The 21,889-nt window shown below is 36.1% G+C and overlaps 1 protein-coding gene across 1 annotated transcript; it reads right to left on the bottom strand.

The window, feature by feature from the left end:
• Positions 1 to 893: 893 nt before the first annotated feature.
• Positions 894 to 20,723, bottom strand: PEX10 (peroxisomal biogenesis factor 10). Its single transcript, XM_053690350.1, has 6 exons — positions 20,486 to 20,723; positions 14,409 to 14,489; positions 11,223 to 11,629; positions 9,529 to 9,704; positions 5,743 to 5,878; positions 894 to 1,683 (listed from the first exon to the last, which is right to left on the bottom strand). Exons 1-6 carry the CDS (start codon positions 20,595 to 20,597, stop codon positions 1,615 to 1,617), a joined length of 981 nt encoding a protein of 326 aa, XP_053546325.1. The 5' UTR covers positions 20,598 to 20,723; the 3' UTR covers positions 894 to 1,614.
• Between the last annotated feature and the right edge of the window lie 1,166 nt (positions 20,724 to 21,889).

The raw sequence follows: 21,889 nt of genomic DNA, 5'->3' as shown, positions 1-21,889 counted from the left end.
AATTTGCTTCATTATCTTGGTATCCTTTGTTGAAGAAGCAGCAATGCACTACTGGGAGCTAGGTATATATGTGAAGCTACAAATCATGTTACCTCCCAGTAGTGCATATATGTGCAGTCACCAAACAGCAGCTCCTGAGCCTAGCTAGATATCCTTTCAACAAAAGGATACTAAGAGAAAAAATTAGATAACAGAATCTGATTTTAAACAACTTTTTAATTTACTTCTATCTGACTCATGAAAGAAACATTTTGTTTTCCATGTCCTTTAATTTGACAGCGGACAATGGACAGTGTACAGTAAAATGTTCTTCCATTTAATGTATTCCCAATAATCCCTTTTACACGCTGGAGTGTATTAAATGGTTTACAAATAATGTCTTTACCTTTATTTTGCCGTTTAACCCCTTCACGGGTGTTCTATGTTGTCCTAACAGTGCTGGGCTTTAACGCCGTTAGGACGAAATGGAACTTCATACCTTTCCAGGAATTAAAATAATTATAATGATGATCGGACTGGGGGAAAGCGTAAGCAGCGATCATGTGATTTCCTTTTTCAAGCAAATGCTTACATTGGAACTTGGTTCTGAATGTTAAACACCCCCCCCCCAGCATGAAGGGGTTAAAATTTATGTTTTTGCCTTTAAAACCACCACCTATACTGAAAACATAAATACTTTAGTGTTCTCTATATGGAAGCTATGTAAACAAGAGCGAACAGAAGAAATCAACCTTCCAGTGGGGTAGGCAAGAGAAGTATTGACCTTTGTATATAGAGAAAGAGAGAAGTAAGCAAGGTCTTCGTATACAGAGAGAGATAAAATAAAGAGGTCTGCTCTCCCTGCAGACAGTCCATTTGAATGGGCACATTCTCCAGAGCAATGAGCTGTGTGGTTTCAATAAGCAAAACACTATTTTAATGCAAAAATGAACCAAAAGGAAAACTAAACATATTAAAGTGAAAACTAAATTTACAGTACATGTACAGTAAGTGTCCCTTTAAAAATTACTTCTAGCTAAAAATAATGCCTTCTTTTTCAAAATTAAAAAGGGACACAAAACACTGAAATATTTACTCTAGTAGATCGTTTCTAACTGGTCTCAGCAGAGTAGCTATCAATACATAATAGGCTTTAAAGTTACGACATGGCGCTGTCCAATACCAAGAGATGTTTTTAACATTTAAATTGTGCTTTTTCAAATGTATGATAAAACATTTTTTAGACTGTAGTCTTCCTTTAGAAAACAACCAATTGCTTTAACAATCTCTAATATATGATGGTTACTTGATGGATAATACACATTTTAATTGCCAAGATACTGTGGTGCAAAATTATTACATATAGTTGTTGACAAATGAAAAACCGATTTCAATGTATTCTCAAAGAGATTCTAAGAACTGCAGGTGTTATTTTTGGAAGAAAAAAAAAAATTATAATGACAGTTCCAAAAAACTGAAACATCAATTTACCCTAGAAAAATGTTAATTTGGCTTCATGGAACATTTTAAATGCACATCTTCCTAATGTAAGAAGCTAAGCACATACATAAAATAAAACAAACACTCTTCAATAGAAGCCCTTGAAGAAGAAAAAAAATGGAGACATTCGTGAAGTCATCGATAGTGTCTCAAGTAGACAAGTTTCTGGGGATGAAATTTCTCTCTGCATAATGGACATTCAGTCTAGGAATAAAAATAAGAAATATTTAGACGTTTTATACAAAAAAAAAAAAAACATTCAAAAGCAGTAACCTTAAGGAAAAAAATTGTTAAATTTATTTTTAAATATTTGTTTTATTGACACAGTTTATCTGTAAAATTCAAAATGTATGCAGGGGCTGCATGGACCCAGCAAATGTTGGGATAAAACAGACATAGTTGGCAACTGTCCTGTTTTTCTGGGACAGTTAAAAAAATGTTTTCCTGTCACTGCCTTTTAAAATTATCCCTTGTTCAATTCAGTTTGTATATAGTTTCAGAATATTGTGTGCAGTGCAATTCTCCCACCACATAGGTTGCTGTGGCATTTGTCTCATTGCTTACAAAAACAAATCTGCAGTTTTCTATTACACTGAAGTTTAGCAGTGTGTGAGGTCAGGTAAGGGAAAGTCATGATATGTGATATACAATACCAGCGAGGGTAGGAGGCTCAATAGTGTTGCACAGTTAGTGTTGTTTAATTTTATATACTGAGGCTTTGCTTAGCAGGGGCTTAACACATCAGGGTTTTTATGTGCTGGGTAGGGATGGGCGAATGTTATTACCGAAATTCGAATTATAAATCCGAATGTTGATAAGAACGAATATTCTTAAATTCTATAATCGAATGCTATTTACAGTTTTCGAATGTCACTTTCGAATTTGAATGTTTATAATTATATCGAATGTCAACATTCGAAATTTCAAATTTAACATTCTATTTAACAAATACTATTCAGAAGTTCAATAGTTCATGTGGTAGGGAATCTAGTAAATTGATACAAATATATAATTTCAAATGTTTCTATATAGAATATTGCATAATTCGAATATTACATTTAAAGAAAGCATTAGAAATACTATTAAAAACATAAATTCGAATTTTTCGAATATTGCAAAATTCGAATATTACATTTAAAGAAAGCATTAGAAATACTATTACAAAAAAAATTGAATTTTTCTAAACGAATATTTTCGAATGTAATCGTAAAATTCTAAAACGAATATTCGAAAATTGAATGTTATGTAAACATTCGAAATTCGATTCGAACGAACAAATGTGTTAAAATTCGTTTAATTTTTCGAATGTTGCGAAACATTCGCCCATCCCTAGTGCTGGGACTAGAATTCACAGAACAGACTTAAAGGGACATTATACACTCATTTTTTCTTTGCATAAATGTTTTGTAGATGATCTATTTATATAGCCCATAAAGTTTTTAAAAAAAATAAATGTATAGTTTTGCTTATTTTTAAATAACATTGCTCTGATTTTCAGACTCCTAACCAAGCCCCAAAGTTTTATGTGAATACCGTCAGCTACCTTCTCCAGCTTGCTCCTGTTTGTGTAAAGGGTCTTTTCATATGCAAAAGAAGGGGGAGGGGGGGGGGAGCGTCTAATTTGCCACTTGCAGTGGCCTTTCCAGCAACCTTTTCAACAGAGCCAAACTGACAGCTTCTAAGTAAGTTTTTAAACAGTTTTATACTGGATTTTTATATCAGTATCTGTGCATCTTATTCTTTATAGTAGTGTCTAATACATGCAGTTATATGAAAATGAGTGTATACTGTCCCTTTAAAATCTAAATTTACTGAGGCATTTCTGGGTCTATTAACCTATTGCCCACAATCACTGCAGCAGCAAAGATAAAAACATGAATAGTTACCTCATAAGATGCCACCTACTTTCAATAGTGTCTTAGCAAGTCTGCAACATATCTGCATATATTGTTCTCAGCAGCCCCAAGACAGTTGTTAGTGACACTACCTCAATAACCTGCTGTTTAAATTTCAGGCTGTGTATCATCTATATAAAAGTAAGGTGCATTGTGGTGTCCTTCTATACAGATGCTGAGGGGTTATTCATTTAACTCTTGCTTGCTTATTTTCATACTGTAATGTTATTCTTCCTATGCCAGTTATGTTATTGAGAGTAAGAGAGGAGATGAGAAGCTTGATGCTTTAACCTGCATTAAAGCGCTAGAACATTGCATAAAGAAAATACTGATATGTTACAGCAAATTTCTTATTGCACTTTTACTTGCGCATAAACATTTGCGTAACCCATGCAAAGTGATTAAACACATAATTAAAATCAGTTCCAGAGCAGCAATGCACTGCTGGGAGCTAGCTGAACAAATCTGGTGAGCTAAAGACAAAATGTGTGTAGCCACCAACCAACAGCTAGCTCCCAGTAGTAAACTGGTTTTGTACTTTGAAACCACAAAGCATGAGTTAAGCTTGCAGGGAAATCAGATCTCTTTATTTTATCACTTTATTTCTGTACACACACATGCTGTCTGTATACTAAAGCCCAAAACTTAGAGAGAACACTAGAAAATTTACATTTTATTGCTTATCCCAACTTTTCTATAGCCAATACTTAAAGGGACATTTTGCATAAATGTTTTGTAGATGATCCATTTCTATAACCCATCTGGGAGTGTTTATGTAACACTATGTATAGTTTTCCTTATATTTTAATAACATTGTGCTAATTTTCAGACTCCTAACCAAGCCCCAAAAGTATCAGAAATATACCCAGGTCTACAGATTCTTGCTGCTATTGTTTGTGAAATCTGCCTTTTCATATGCAGAAAAGGGGGAGTGTCTGTTCTTTCTGCTTTCCCAGCCTTTTTCACTGTGTGCCCCGGCCTAACCTCATCAACAGTGCTGAACTGGGAGCTTCTAAGGAGGTTTTTAAAAGGATTTATACTGCATTTTCAGATCAGTATCTGTGCATATTCTTTTTTTATAGTAGTGTCTAATACATGCAGTTATATGAAAATTGGTGTACACTGTACCTTTAAGTATAGAAACTTTAATTTCACGTAGATATACCACAGGCAAAATCAGCTATTTAAAGCGATTGTAAAGTATAATGAATTAAAGCCCAGTATTAAAAAATACTCTTAAAAACAGGGGAAAACTTTAATTCATTAAACTTACTTACTTACCTTTTTGTTATGGTAAAGAGACTGCCGATCCACCGCCCGCTTCTCCTGGTATTCTTAGTTGAAAGCTAAACCTAGGTAGGCTTATATGCTAATTTTTTAACCCTTGAGGCCACCTCTGATTTAAATGCATTTTGACAGTTTTTCACAACTAGAGGGTGTTAGTTCATGTGTGCCATATAGATAATATTGTGCTCACGCATGTGGAGTTACCGCCTAGGAGTCAGCACCGATTGGCTAAAATGCAGGTCTGTCAAAAGAACTGAAATAAAGGGGGCAGTCCGCAGAGGCTTAGATACAAGGTAATCAGAGAGGTAAAAAGTGTATTAATATAATTGTGTTGGTTATGCAAAACAGGGGAATGGGTATCTTTTTAAACCATACAAATTCTGATGTAGACTGTCCCTTTAATGCATTATACTTTACAATCACTTAGATATAAAAAGTATAATATTTAATACACCCCATCAGGATGGATCATTGGGAACAAATTAAAGGGGGAAATAATTAGGGTAAACTGTCCCTTTAAAGGTCTAAAACAAAACGAAAAAAAAAAAAAAGGATTCTTTTAAATTTAGACGGCCTTTTTAGTGGTGTAACCAAGATAACTTAAAGGGAAATAAAAAAATAAATAAATATCAATCTTGGAGTCAATGCAAAACTCAGTTAGGAATTTAATTTATCAAGGTTAATAAAATGTACAACAAACTAAAAATGATCTAGTAATTTTCCACCCAGATATAATTTAAAAAGGGACAGTGTAGCATAAAATGTTTTACCCCTTAATTTCTTCCCAAATAGCCCTTTAATCCCGCAGGTTGGCGAAAGGTGTGCTATTTAACCCCTTACAATGAAAACGACAGTCAAAATACAAAGGTACATCAGCTGTCATTAAGGGGTTAATAGGTTGTGGTGTCAAAGAACAAAAACAGCTATTTAATATACCAAAATAAACCTAAGGGATCAATTAATCATACATTGTATACTCTGCAGCTGGTATAACAAGCCTTTAGTTTTACAGTACCTATCACATTAAAAAAAGAACTCCAATGTTGGGAGTAATCAGCATAGGAACTTGTCCTGGCCTTACCTTTGTATTACACCACTCAGTGATGCACTCCCAACAGAACAAGTGTCCGCATGGTGTAGCGGTGCTGTGTCTGCGCAGCTCTAAACACAGCGTGCACTTTGAAATACGCTGATGCGATTTCTCATGTGGCGGCGCCCTATAAGAAGAGAGAAGAGAAAGCTGCATGGCTCGGCTTAAAATTCTTGTCCCATCAACAAATAAACATTAAACCACAACATGAGGCCAATAAAATCTAATAACATAGACTAAAGTACACAGATCATTCAGAAGTGGCGTTTACTTACAGAGACGGGAGGGACCTCTAGAAGTTTAGCCAGTCAAATTCCCACTAATTGGGACATTAAAGGGAGAGGAAACCCCAACATTTTCTTTCATGTTTTTGATAGAACATACAATTTTAAACAACTTTCTAATTTACTTATATTGTTAAATTTGCTTCATTCCCTTGCTATCCTTTGCTGAAGGAGCAGCATTGCACTACTGACAGCTAGCTGAACATATCTAGATAGCCAATCACAAGAGACAAATGTGTACAGGCACCAATCAGCAACTAGCTCTCACTTGTGTAAGATATTTGCGTATTCTTTTTCAATAAGGAATACTAAGAGAACAAAGCACATTTGAAAATAGAAGTGAATTTAAAAAGGATCTTAAAATGACATGCAAGTTTATTTTTTAATTTCCTATCCCTTTAAAACTAAAAACTGAATTCCCCATAAAAAAAAAAAAAAAAACAAAAAAAAAATGTTTAAAGAAAGAGCAAACATTTGTGAATCGATAAACAGACTAGACGAGTTTGACTATTGATATACAATTGCAGCAAACAATGTGATAATGCATTAAAGGGACAGTGTACCCTAACATTTTCTCCCCTTTCATTTGTTCCCAATGTTCCATTTTACCTGCTGGAGTGTATTAAATTGTTTACAAATAGCTCATTTACCTTTACATCTGTATTTGAATATATAATTTTGTCTGTGGTGTCCATATCTATACTGAAATTTTCTATACTTAAAGTGATGGTAAACTCACTATAATGACAATGTTATTTCCTAAAGCTTTTATTACACATAAACCTTGTATACTCTTATTTCTTTACTAATCAATGTTTAAGACAGAGTAAATTACTTTTTTTATTTGCAGGATTGCCTGTCCCTGGCCGCCTCCGTGTAAAAAATACTGATTGTGAAATTTGATTGACATATGGCGCATCCAATAGCAGATGCACCATACGCCCTATGTATTTGATCTTCAGCACGCTCCCGTGCCGCTGCTTTGAGGGCTCTGAATTAGCGATGCACACTGCGCAAGTGCAGTTATCAGATGAGCCGACAGCGGCCTCATGTAAACAGACTGTTTACATGAGGCTGCTGTCGGCTCATCTGATAACTGCACTTGCGCAGTGTGCATCGCTAATTCAGAGCCCTCAAAGCAGCGGCACGGGAGCGTGCTGAAGATCAAATACATAGGGCGTATGGTGCATCTGCTATTGGATGCGCCATATGTCAATCAAATTTCACAATCAGTATTTTTTCACGGAGGCGGCCAGGGACAGGCAATCCTGCAAATAAAAAAAGTAATTTACTCTGTCTTAAGCATTGATTAGTAAAGAAATAAGAGTATACAAGGTATATGTGTAATAAAAGCTTTAGGAAATAACATTGTCATTATAGTGAGTTTACCATCACTTTAAGTATTGGCTATAGAGAAGCTCTGTAAACATAGCCAGACAAAAATAATATAACAAAGCATACAGAAAGTGATAAAATAGAAAGCTCAACTCCTAATGGGTTGTGGTGTCAAAGACTAAAACTGGCTATTTCATATACACAAATAAACATAAAAGAAGCAAGTTATATATTATATACTCTGTATCTGGTATAAACACAATAAAAGGGAAAAACAATTTTACAGTACATGGTCACTTTAAAAAGGGATAGAAAGGTCAAAATTCCATTAGCAAAATTGGTTCTAGTAAAAGTTCTTACTGTTTTTAAGCAGCCTATGGACCAGCATTAAAACTCAGAGAGCCAATTGTAGTGTGTAATAGTGTATTGTGTCTGTGAAGACTTATTTGTGTCATATAAGCGTCACATCTGACTCTCTGAGAAGGCGTGGTGTTTAAATATAGGAGCGTATGCGGCTGAAAAAGCAGTAATAAACGTTTACTAAAAGCATTTTTGCTTATGGAAGTATATTACAAACATTATTTGCTTTAACATTGAAATTCCCCTATGCAAATTTCAATTTTGACCTTTCTATTCCTTTAAGTATGCAGGGTAAAAATAGCATATTTAGATGTACAATTTAATTTAAAAAACAAAATTCAAATTGCACCAAAAAGTAAACAAATTCAAAGTGTACTTTATTTTTATTCTGTTTATTAGAAAAAAAATATATAAATAAAATGCTTTGGCGATTGTGCTGAACAGCTGTGCTTCTTGGCCGTGTGTAAAGTTCTCTCCCAGGTCTCACTGCAATCTATAGGCATTTTATACCTGCAGCTCAGTCTAGTTTTATAAAGCTGAATGTAAGCTGGATAGTTTGGGCGCAATGTATTAAAGCAGTGGACGCAAGTGGGGAGCAGTGCTTGTGCAATGGTACATACAGGCAGGGGACGTACAGTTTCTGTTGCCCATTCACCGCAAAAGCTTGTCGGTCTGCACATTAATACATAAGGCCCTTTGTCTCAAAGTACATAAAGCAATTGTCGCACTGATAGAAAATGATTTGTATGAGAAACAATAAAATGAATTACTCGGAAACACTCATTTGATTAATCACTTAAAAAAATAATTCATCAGTGCTGACAGCTCCCGGTCACATTTGCTCACCTGTCACTTTAAGAGGCGTGGCCTTTAAACTGACTTTTGTGCAATTAGCAATGCTGCTCCAACATTGATTTTAAACCTGTGCAACTATTTCTTTGTATTTTTATTGTGGTTCTATTGTACATGGATTAATCCTATCAACACTACTAGTGTGTTTTAGATTACTGAACAAACTTCCCTTTAATGGTTCAAATTACAGAAGCAGTAAATACAGTAGATTTGCATAATCAACAAATGACGGATAAAAAGACAAAAGCAATAGCACTTAGTCTGAACTTCAAATGAGTAGTAGATTTTATTCTGATATATTTCAAAGTTATGTCTATTTCTACTCCTGTATCATGCGACAGTCATCAGCCAATCACAAATGCATATACGTATAGTCAGTAAATTCTTGCACATGCTCAGTAGGAGCCGGTGACTCAAAAAGTGTAAACATAAAAAGGCTGTGCACATTTTGTTAATGGAAGTAAATTGAAAAGTTGTTTAAAATTGCTGCTCTAGCTGAATCATAAAAATTTAATTTTGACTTGAGTGTCCCTTTAATATAGTTAAAAGGAAAACTTTTTTTATATTTCATGATTCAGATAAATCACACAATTTTAAACAGCTTTCCAATTCACTTCCATTATCAAAATGTGAAGTCTTTTTATATGCATGCTTTCTGAGATACCAACATATGCATATTGTGATTGGCTGATGTCTGGCGCATGATGCAGGGGATAAAAAATGGAACTCATTTTGAAAAAGGTCAGAAAAAAAAAAATATATATATACACTTGTTGGAAATTCAGAAGTGCTTTTGCATTGTCATTTTATTATGCATTTGCCTATTATTGATTTATTTTGTACTTTAACCATTCAGCAGTTGCCTATATGTTCAACAGTAAAACACACAAAGTAGTGAGAAATAATTTGAAAAAGAATTATTTTCAGTGAGTTACGCAGCAGATACCTCTGATGAGACATACGACGGTGTAGTTTCCACTTCTGCTGAGCCTCCTGCTTTTGCTGGAAGTTATGAAGTTGAACAAAAAGCAACAGCGCAAGATGAAGTAATGAAACCACACCAAGGACGGTGTAACCCTTACGAACGAGCTGCTCATCACCGAGCGCTCCCCTTACACGAAGCTGTAAAGAGATACAAAATAAATTCATATTGTATTTACGGCACTGATTGTCTCTAACAAGAAAAAGAAATAATAATAACCAACAATTTAAAGGGACATGAAAACATTTTTTTTTTCAGGATTCAGATAGGGGATACAATTTTAAACAGCTTTTAAATATACTTCTGTTATTAAATGTGCTTCATTCTCTTGGTATTCTTTGTTTAAGGAGCAGCAATGAACTGGGAGTTAGCTGAACACATTAGGTGAGCCAGTGACAAAAGGTATTTCTGTGCAGCCACCAAGCAGCAGCTAGTCCCCAGTAATGCATTGCTGGTCCTGAGATAACCTAGGTATGCTTTTCCCCCAAGAGAACAAAATAAATTAAATAGAAGCTGCATGCTCTATCTGAATAACAAAACTTTAATTTTGACTTTATTTCCCCTTTAATCTTATGCATAACATAGATGTATATTAATCTAACAATGTTGGTTGTGCAAAGCTGGGGAATGGGTAGTAATGGCCTTATCTATCTTTTTAAACAATAACAATTTTAGTGTAGACTGTCCCTTTAAGTGGTTTAACAATGCATTGGATAAAAACAGATAAATGGATATTAAAAATGCAGGAGCATAAGGGAAGGCCACCATAGGTCTGTTGGGTACTACAGATTATAGTATAAAAAAAAAAAAACAGAATAAAAAAGGTATTGTGGTACTGAATACACTATGGCGCCTATCAAGCTCCGAATGGAGCTTGATGCCACGTGTTTATGGCGAGCCTGCAGGCTCGCCAGAAACAGCAGTTATGAAGCAGCGGTCACAAAGACCGCTGCTCCATAACCTGCCCGCCTGCTCTGAGCAGTCGGACAGACATCGGCGGCAATCAACCCGATCGAGTACGATCGGGTTGATTCACACCTCCCTGCTGAGTCTGAAGGGTGTGGCGTTGCACCAGCAGCTCTTGTGAGGGCTGGTGCAATGCTGAATATGGAGAGCGTATTGCTCTCCGTATTCAGCGAGGTCTGGCGGACCTGATCTGCACTGTCGGATCAGGTCCGCCAGACCTTGTTAAATATAGGCCAAGGTGTCATGGCAGAAGTGTTTGTAGTAATGTTAAACAAGTGACCTATAGAGGGAGCTTTAGAGTGCTGTAGTATCATCCACTTTATGGTAGTACACTAAGCTGTATAGTTAGAAGCATTGTTGAATTAAAATAATAATATTATTATTATTATTATTATTATTATTATTATTAATAATAATAAGCTTACCTGATAAATGTATTTCTTTCATGATGGTGAAAGTCCACAAGTCATCACATGTGGAAATTCTCCTCCTATTGGTCAGGAGGGGAATTCTCACATGTGATGATTTGTGGACTCTCACCATCTGATGAAGGGGGGAGAAACTTTTCTTTTAGAAAGTGCAAAAATGTTATGCAATGAATAATTGTATGGTGAAATGTTTAATACGCATCAAAATATATACTGAATGTAAGATTTTGTAGCAAGATATGCTTTCACACTTTCACCACTTACATATGTAATTCCTGTGATTCGTTTGGCAATATGGTAGAACACTCCATTACTGTAGAAGGTGGCAAGGTGCAGTCTTTTTAGGAAGACAATGCTCTGTCTTACAATGTAGACAGTTTTTATTAAAGTTTTTTTTTGCTGTTCTGACAAAGAAGAGATTTTTCGATGCACTTTCTTCCAGATCCATGATTTACGATGGGACCCATATGACAACCGCCCATGAGAAACACGTATTCCATCGTTTTCAGTTTGGAGCTCTTGTTCCAAGAGTGCCAACTCCTTATCTAACACGTAAGGTAACAGAGTATGGCAACACACAAGTAATCCTCGTTGAATTAAGGATGGCACCTTTTTCTTTGATGAATCAACCTGCACAATATTAACATACTCTTCTCCAAGAGTCTGGTAACCTGAAATACACAATTGCAAATCATATGGTCATTATATGTCTAGCACAAACAACAACAATACACAGTATTAACCCTTTCGTGTCAGGGCTAAAGTGCCTACATCGGAACAACTGTTCCGATGTAGACAAATTGAAACCACGCGATTGTGCACACGATCGCGAGATTTCAATTATTGGATCGCATCTGGGGGGCGTCCCTACAAGCCTAGGAACGCCACCAAGACTGCGATCAAGTCCTGACAGCACAGAAGGCTTCAGGACAGCCGTTAGCTATGACGTTCTATTCCGTCATAACGGCTTTAAAGCCCAGTCTAATTATGACGGAATAGAACGGCATAACTGCTTAAAAAGGTTAAAGTGATGGTAAATCCAAGCGTATAACAAACGCTAGGATTTAGCATCATGAAAAAATAAACATGAGGTTCTCAAATCATTTTGTGAATAAAAACAAAAAAAACAAACACGTTACACTCACCCTAGCTGTTAGGAAAGTAGATCGCTAGCACAGCGTCTCCAGTGACGTTTAGACCTCTAGCTGTGGTAGGATTCCAGTTGACACGCAAGGCTATTGGTCTAGAGGTGGAAACGTCACCTCATTGAAGAGAGCACGGTGCCGTTGGCAGGTAGAGGCGCTGTGTTAGTGATCTACTTTCCTAACAGATGGGGTGAGTGTAACGCTGTCTATTTTTAGTGATGGTAAATAATAACATTTGTTATACGCTTGGGTTTACCATCACTTTTTGGCAGGCTGCTGAATTTCATTCCTTGAGGACCCAACAAGTTAGGTTATTAGGAATTATTGGTTTAGACATTTTAGACTTGAAGGAACAGAAAACTTTAAAAAAAAAAATTCTATCATGCATAAGAAAGAGTAGTATTGAAACATGTTAAAAAGTATATTTTTGCACGAAAAGGTTAAAAGAATCATTAAATACAGTAGAGCTGCATAATTAAAAGACAATGTAAAAGTAGTGAATTTTAAATGAGCAGATTTTTTTAAATACATTTTTACATTTACTTCAATTTGCCAGACACCTGTATCATGTGACAGCCATCAGCCAATAACAGACTCGTATAAGTCTACACTATAAACTTTTGCACAAACTCAATAGTGGCTGGTGCCTCAGAAAGTACGCATATAAAAAGACTGTCGACAATTTGATAATGGAAGTAAATTAGAAAGTCTCTTAAAACTGTGTCTCATGTCTAAATCATGAAAGTTTAATTTTGACTCGTGTCCCTTTAAGTTAAATCTGATTTGATTTTGAAGCAAACAGGAAGTGTAAATGGGCCTTAAAAAGGGGGAATAAAAACCTTGAGAATGTACTATAGAATGTTTAATTATGTAAAGGAAAACAACTTTGCTACTTTCATTATTTTCCCCCTTTTCGTGTAAAACATAAAAATTGTGGGCTTTCTATTTGTGAGAACTACGCACTCTGCGGACTTCACAAGCGTTCCCCTGTTAGTTATCTGTCCCTAACTGGCCTCAGCAAGAGTTATCAGATGGCAAAGCCACAGTTTTGCAGTTTATTAACATAACCATGGAAAGCCACATCTACTCCAGAGACAAGCCCGGATTGGCTCCTCAAAATAAGTCAATTGTGGGTGGAGCAAACCTATTCATTTGCTTTAAAATGTTTAAACACTTTCTGTTGCTTTGCTATACACTAGTCCCATAAACACACCCAAATCTGATTTCAGATCAAGTCCTTGCCTTGTGGCCCTGCACTACCATAATTTCCCAGCAAACCTCAGATCTGGACTTACAGTCCATTTTTCAACCTTAAATCCCTGGCACTACAGCCACAATCTAATCCCCATACCCTTATCAGACCTGAGTTCAGGCCCTTTATCTGCTCTGTCATATACCCACAATAGATATGTTACCCTTAGCCCTGCACCCTTTATTGTAATGTTAATAGGACAGTGTAGTCAAAATTAAACTTTCATGATTCAGATAGAACATGCAATTTTAAACAACTTTCCAATTTACTTTGATCATTACATTTTCTATGGTCTCTTGGTATTCTTTGCGGAAAGCTAAACCTAGGTAGGCTCATATGCTAATTTCTAAGCCCTTGAAGGCGGCCTCTTATCTCAGTGCATTTTGACCGGTTTTCACAGCTAGACAGTGTTAGTTCATGTGTGCCATGTAGCTAACACTGTGCTCACTCCCGTGGAGTTACTTATGAGAGGACAAAGATTGGCTAAAATGCAAGTCTGTCAAAAGAACTGAAATAAGGGGGAAGTCTGCATAGGCTTAGATAGAAAGTAATCACAGAGGTAAAAAGTATATTAATATAATAGTGTTGGTTATGCAAAACTGGGGAATGGGCAATAAAGGGATTATCTATCTTTTTAAACAATAAAAGTTTTCAAGTAGACTGTCCCAATCTTTCAGTGCAAGGTGACTGGGCCTGGCTGCCGTACTACCTAACAGCCAGCCAGAAATGAGATGTGGCATGCTGATGCATACATTTTTACAGAAAGAGAGGTGCTCAACCAGGAAAGAACAACTGTGTAGTAGCTTGTTCTTTGATGGGTCACCACCTGGAAGAAGCCTCTTTTAGCACACGTGTGCTTTTTACAAAGGAGAACTAAAACAGCCTAAAATGATAGTCCAGCCCTAAAACATCAGATAATCATCATCTGAACAAGGCAGCATATGTCAAATTCAATTTCATGGTCCTTTAAATCAAATTCTATATATTTTCTCTTATTATACAGTTATGTCATCCAAACATTTTCTCAAAGATGTTGAAATCCTTACTGAATACCTGAAAATGTTGTCAGGGTGTAATAAGCAACATCACAAAGCAATTCAATTTCTTTCCTCCATTGCAGCCACTTTTTGGCACCTAAGAAGAAAAAAACAAAACAAAATTGATTGATCTTAATTATGACTTTAGTGTCACTTTATTTTTATTACACTTTTATGTATCTTTAAAGGGACACTGTACCCAAAAAATTTCTTTCGCGATTCAGATTGAGCATGAAATTTTAAGCAACTTTCTAATTTACTCCTATTATCAAATTTTCTTCATTCTCTTGGTATCTTTATTTGAAATGCAAGAATGTAAGTTTAGATGCCGGCCCATTTTTGGTGAACAACCTGGGTTGTTCTTGATGATTGGTGGATACATTCATCCACCAACAAAAAAAAGTGCTGTCCAGAGTACTGAAACAAAAAAAAGCTTAGAAGCCTTCTTTTTCAAATAATGATAGCAAGAGAACGAAGAAAAATTGATAATAGGAGTAAATTAGAAAGTTTCTTAAAATTGCATGCTCTTTCTGAATTACAAAAGAAATTTTGGGGTACAGTGTCCCTTTAATGCAGAATGGACATTTGTGTGTTTTTTCCCCTTCAGAAAAGTATTCTTTATTTTTTAAATGAACAGACAGTTGAAATATTGGTTCAGTACTGGGCACCTGGCATCCCTTGTAGCTGTTGATGCCAAGAAACATTATGTGTTTTCTACAAAGATCTCAAACACACTTCTTTGGTTTCAGCCTTTCATTTGTAAAGTTGTTTTATGCCAGAGAACGCTCACAGATCTGTGCAAATAAAGTGACCTAGATATGTCACACTTCATGCTAAAACACAAAGCTCTCAAGACGTATCTTTTGTTTCATTCTTTTAGTTGTAAGGGTTTTTATTTTTCTCCCAAAGAACTTTTCCAAAACTTAGCAAATTAAAGGACTTGGATGTGACTGTGGGTAGCATTTCAAACATACTGAGAGGAACTGTTCTCTTTAGCACAAAACATCACTGATTTAAGATATCTTAATCTCTATATATAATGTATTTGCATCAAATTGTACATATATACACACAGTTTATTGTCAGAGTGGTGAGGAACAATTCTCAGAGAGAAGCACAAACACAATTACATGAAATGTCAGTCAAATTCTCAGAGGGGATATACCTTTGATATTATCAAGGGAGCCTAGAAAGCATCCAACGAATGCATAAGAACAGAATTATTGGCAAATCAATTCAAAGATAGCACAAAGGAACGGATGACATTTGTCACTACGTACACACCTGCAACAGATGTTCTGGCAAAATCGATAAGACAACATTGGAAACTACTGGCATCTGATACATCGCTCCCCTTCCAGAAAGCAGAAGCTCCAAGAATGGGTTATAAGAGAGGTCGCAACCTGCAAGATCTATTAATGAAAACAGATTCTAAACAAGCCTACACCAAAGAATTATGGTTACAGATCCAGAAACCGGGATGATTTAAGTGCATTAGCTGTACAACCTGTAACTCAATGATCCAAAGTACCACATTTCATCATCCACATTCTAAATCACAGATACAGGATCAAATTCCACCTAACTTGCTCCACTAAATATGTGGTTTATCTACTTAATTGTATTTGTGGAAATTACTTTGTAGGAAAAAACGGATGATGATATTAAGAAAAGGATGGCTAACCATCAGAGTTCCATTAGAACAGCATTGGATAAAAAGAAGACGGACCAACCAGTGGCGAAGCACTTCTTGGAAATGAACCATACGGTGAAGGATCTACTCTTTCTGTTGATTGACCACATACCCCTTTCTTGGACTAAGGGGGGGGGGGCAGGAAGAAGAAGCTCCTGCAACTGTAGACTAAATGGATCTACACCCTGGGGACTGTTCATCCAGGAGGACTGAACACCAGTGTGGACTGGCACCGTTTCCTTTAAATGGGAAGGATCTCTGAATTGAAAGTTCAATACCATACTTCATGAAGACATGAAGTAATTAGTTACAGTCGAGAGCCACTTCTGTATATATATGTTGTGACCCTATGCCCCCCGACGTGCCCCTAGTTAATATTTAATAGACAGGATATGGATACGGTTTAGGTGACTAAAGACCCACCTGAGTTATGGGGCCAGTGCCACCCATATATATTTTTCTTCCCATTGATAATGGTTTGGTATTTGTTCCCTGAATGTGTCAGCTTTTAGTTAATACTGTATAGTAACATACTGGTAGATTGAATAATGCTCTTCATTTGTAGTAAAGGGACACTGAACCCAAATTTTTTTCTTTCGCGATTCAGATAGAGCATGCAATTTTAAGCAACTTTCTAATTTACTCCTATTATTAAATCTTCTTCATTCTCTTGGTATCTTTATTTGAAATGCAAGAATGTAAGTTTAGAAGCCGGCCCATTTTTGGTGAATAACCTGGGTTATTCTTACTGATTGGTGGATAAATTCATCCACCAATAAAAAGTGCTGTCCAGCGTCCTGAACCAAAAAAGAAGCTTTGATGCCTTCTTTTTCAAATAAAGATAGCAAGTGAACGAAGAAAATTGATAATAGGAGTAAATTAGAAAGTTGCTTAAAATTGCATGCTCTATCTGAATCACGAAAGAAAAAAATTGGGTTCAGTGTTCCTTTAATATATAGTGCATTTGTTTGGTAAGGGGATACTCTCTTTGAACTGGGAGATATTTATGACTGTTTTACTATACAGGTAATATCCTTTTAGATAGTTTGTTAAGTTATACTGCCTGGGTTATATTAACATAGTTGTGGCTATTATTATGCATTATAGTAGGTGGTACTACAGAGATATGGGAACTGTGTCAACGTATGCGATCGCAAATAGTGTCTGCTGATTGGCTAAGCATGATGACTCACACTATGACACGCCCCCCATCCCTCAGTCTCGGCTAAGACTCCAACACGCTGTAATTGTTGGATACGTGTTAATGCAACATAATTGCGAGCTGTGCTTATGTTGTGTGAGTATACACACTATATATAATTGCTCTCTCAGCTGATTTGACTGGGAGTAACACACTTAAAACGGAGATATGGGGACTGTGGCCGGGTATACAATCGTAAATACTGCCGGTTGATTGGCTAAACTCGATGACTCACATTATGACGTAGCTGGACATGCCCCCATCCCTCAGTTTCGGCTAGACTCTACCACGCTGCAAATGTTTGGAAATGGTGGGGATCATGGCCACAATATATACTTCCTATGAACTTGAGGGTAAGGTTATTTAAATATAAGAGTTTGTAGATATATCTGTATATATTATTACAGGGCAGTAATAACTGTGACTTGATTTTAATGTATGGCTGTGTATTAACGTCTGTGAATCTCCATTGCTTAGGAACGTTTGGTCACATTATGCACAGAGGATGTACTATGATATTATTGTTTACACTATTTGATATGTATTACATATCCTTATGTTTGTAATAAGGTTTGTTGAACACTGTGACAAGAATGTAATTAGGTTAGTATCTATTGAGATACCTGTGTGATTGGTTGTGGCGGAAGTAGGAGGAGCCTATTGTATCAGTTAAGCTTTTTTCACTTTATGGATGTCTGAGGAAGGGGTGAATGCCCCGAAACGTCACGCATTAAAGGTTGCTGTGTTCTAAACCCAGAGAGTGCAATAATTGGATCTATTTTATATATATATATATATATATATATATATATATATATATATATATATATATATATATATATATACATATATACATATATATACACATACATACATACACACACACACACACACACAGTACTGTATATATAAAATTTTACACAAACATAAATATACACACACAGGGGTTGAAAGATATCTCTATGATTTACTAGTGAGGGGTTAAAAGCTAGTAGACGAGAGGGGATGAGTTATCTGAATAGGGAGAAGACAAAGAGAGAAGAAGAGGGGGAGGAGGAGATAGAGAATTTATGAAAATAAAATTATTTTTGCCTTTTTATATATAGAGAATAAAATAATGAAATCAGTACTGTTTTATGCTAGAAAGTACCAGTCTCACCTCAGTATATTTGAAATGCTGCACAAACACACACCCTCCCTCAACTTCAGTATATATGAACCAGCACAAAAACTTTATAAAGATATATAGATTTTGTTTTTAGAACATAGTGCAATTATAATGGATTCTGTGGACAAACAATTACTTGAAATCAAAATTGAATGCAGCAGGTTTATTTTTGCCTGCTTTTCCTGCATTTTGTACATTCAGAAATATGAATGTCCTACATGATGTGCAGTGATTGGCTGATATTAACTTTTACATTAAAATACTATTTAAAAGACAAATAACTGATAAAAAATGTTCCTGGGTAAAACACATACACCAGTAACTTTAGTGAGGAGGGTGGGCAGATAAAACACACTGGGACTAGTCAAGCTTGGACTGCATTGTGGCAGCACACAAAGTGTCACCACTTTAAGCAACAGAGCTATAATTTGTATCTGCAGAAATTCTGCAATGAGTATATGAGCAAAGGTTGTGTCTGTAATGACCTATGAACCTCATGTTACGGCTCCCATATTGCTACTAGAGTAAAATGCTAACACAAAGTCACCAACAATGTATTCTGTAATGTTTTTATTGTCAAACATTGTAGTATGAATGTGCAAATGATTTCATCTGCTAAATAAATGTATTATTATTATGACTTTGCAAAGTATTAAAACAAAAACTACCTTCTCGTTTTCCTCTAGATGAGCAGTGAATAATGAAATACAAATTAATAATATAATGAAGAAGAAAAACGACGAAAAATTAATTCTGGAAAACTTGAAGGACAGGCAGTTATACTTTCTTAAAGTGAAACTGTGCGTGTGTGTATATGGTGAAGGTGTGTAGTGCAGGGAGTGTGTAGTGCAGTGTACAGTGTTTGTGTAGGTGTGGGTGTGTAGTGAGAATCAAAATGTGCTGCCCCCCTTAAATCTGTTGCCCTTGGCAAGTGCCTTGTTTGCACTTATGTAATAAAATGCTCTAATTTATTTTATTATTACATGAATTCTCAACAGTAACTGAGTAAACCCCTGCAGAGATGCCTACAAGTATCATGTGATAATACAATGTTATAAGTGTATTCTCAGCTTGGATCGCAGACAACGTGCATGAAGACAATAAGGTCTCTGCCTTGTATGTCATTCACACTGCCGCCCCCTGAACCATAAATAGTGGAAGCAGGACAGAGCTTCAAAAGTGGACTGTCCAGTAAAATACAGGACAGTTGGGATGTCTGCAGTAGTAAAGCTATATAAACTAGAGATTCAGATGAGTTGATAGTGAAGCAATAGAAAGACCATTGGGGTCAGAACCGGTCTGTCTGAATCACACATATAGCATGCTGGGCCATACTAGTGTGCAGCTGTTTCTGAGCATTAAAAAAGTCCATATGAGCTCAATGTTAGACACTAGACATGTGCACTTGGTTCAGATTTAACGATAAAAGGATATTCCATCAAAAACTGAAGCGCTCTTTAATGCATTCCACTTGTGGATAGAAATAGGTTTTCTATATACTTGCATAAGCAAAAAAAATACTTCTACTAAAAAGCTGTCACTGGTTTTAGGGTGAGCCTTTACTTTGCAGGAACACAAAGCATATCTAAATATGCTTCATACTCCAGCATTTTGTGTCTTCACAGCGAGCTGGCGGTGGCTTGTATCAGGTAAACTGAGCCTTCGCCAGCAAAATACAGGGCATTGTTTGCACTGAGCAGACACACTATTCAATATGCTAGTGCATGAAGAATATGTAGATATGTTTCAAGTGCACATACATAGTAAAAGCTCTCTCAAAATAGGGATATCTTTAAAAAGCATTTCTACTAATGCAGGTATATTGAAAATAAATTATACTCAAACCTAAAATACACTGTAGTACATTTCAGTTTTGGCTAGAATGCCCCTTTAAAATTTATTTTGTACAAATGTTTAGCACTGAAAAATGCCATGTAATAATATACAACAGTATGCTGGATTTATATGTCCCTTTAACATAGACACCTTACTGCCATGAAAAGTCCAGGGATCAGACAGTAGATCACTCACCTACAAAAGCTTGGCACGTCTCATGCGCCTGGCCTCGCAAACTGCCCTGGAAATATTCATCTTTCTGGCTACTGCGGATTAGCTGGGGCTGGTTGGGGGCAGAAAAGGCCATGGTGTGAAACAGCTGCCCGGGGGTCTCATACCCTGAGCCCCTACAGGTTTGCAGTACAGCTAATCTAGTGTACACTGCTGGCAACCTGCTGAGCAGTGTAATAGCTCCTATTACTGGCAGTTCCTGTTTTCCTCTACACGTACTAGAGTTAAAGCACCAAACCCAGCCCCTTCCTCTCGTACAGCCTCTTCTCTTAAGGTGGACTAAAACAATTACCGCTTTAACTCTGGCACAGCCCGTTCTAAATGGATCACATAAGGTGGACTAAAACAATTACCGCTTACTCCTCTGGGACAGCCCGTTCAAATGGTTCACATAAGGTGGACTGAAACAATTAGAACTTACTTTAACTCTGGCACAGCCGTTCTAAATGGTTCACATAAGGTGGATTTAAAAGAGTTACTGCTTTAATTCACACTCATCCTTTTGTCTTGATCATTTGCTGTAAAGGGACATAAACATTTGAAAAATAAATGGTTCAAAGATTCACCTTATTTTATTATTGCAGATCTCATTGTACTACTTTCTGTACACACATATGCTTAGCTATATTATCTCTGTCTGTATTACCAAAGCTCAATACATAGGAGAGATAAGAAAGACAATATTAATTTTCAATTGTTCTCTCTAACACTCACTGTGACTGTAATATAATATACTGCTGGGGATGTTTACACAGCTTTTCTATAGCCAATACTTAAAGGGATACTAAACCCAAATATTTTCTTTTATGAGTCAGAGCATGACATTTTAAGCAACTTTCTCATTTACTCCTATTATTACATTTTCTTTGACTCTTGGTATCTTAATTTGAAAAAGCAGGAATGTAAGCTTAGGAGACGGCTTATTTTTGGTTCAGCTACCCTGATTGGTGGCTACATTTAGCCACTGGCTATGTACAGATTGTGTTCATACAAAATAATCACATCTAGTAGACCATTTGGGTATTCACAGCACTGGATGCTAGCTTTTACAATTATTGCAGAGTATATGTTGTACTAAATAACAAAATAATTACAACTATTTTTATTTTAACAGTGACATTTCAAAATGTAGAAATACATACTACATAAAACTATATATTTTTCAAAACACCTTCTTTTAGATGACTCAGAAAAAAACAAGTACTGTAACAGGTGTATGAATGTGAAATGGAGACCACTATACAATGGGAAACCACCAAACAATATCACTGGACTGGAGTGCAGTCTGAGATCTTGACCCTACAATATGCTACATACTGATTGCTTAGGTCAATATAGGAGCTCATTAACACAACAGAGGCAATAAAA

The sequence above is a fragment of the Bombina bombina genome, chromosome 8 (genome assembly GCF_027579735.1).
Source record: "Bombina bombina isolate aBomBom1 chromosome 8, aBomBom1.pri, whole genome shotgun sequence".
In the NCBI taxonomy this organism is placed as follows: Eukaryota; Metazoa; Chordata; class Amphibia; order Anura; family Bombinatoridae; genus Bombina; species Bombina bombina.
This window is presented reverse-complemented; position numbering and strand designations above follow the sequence as displayed.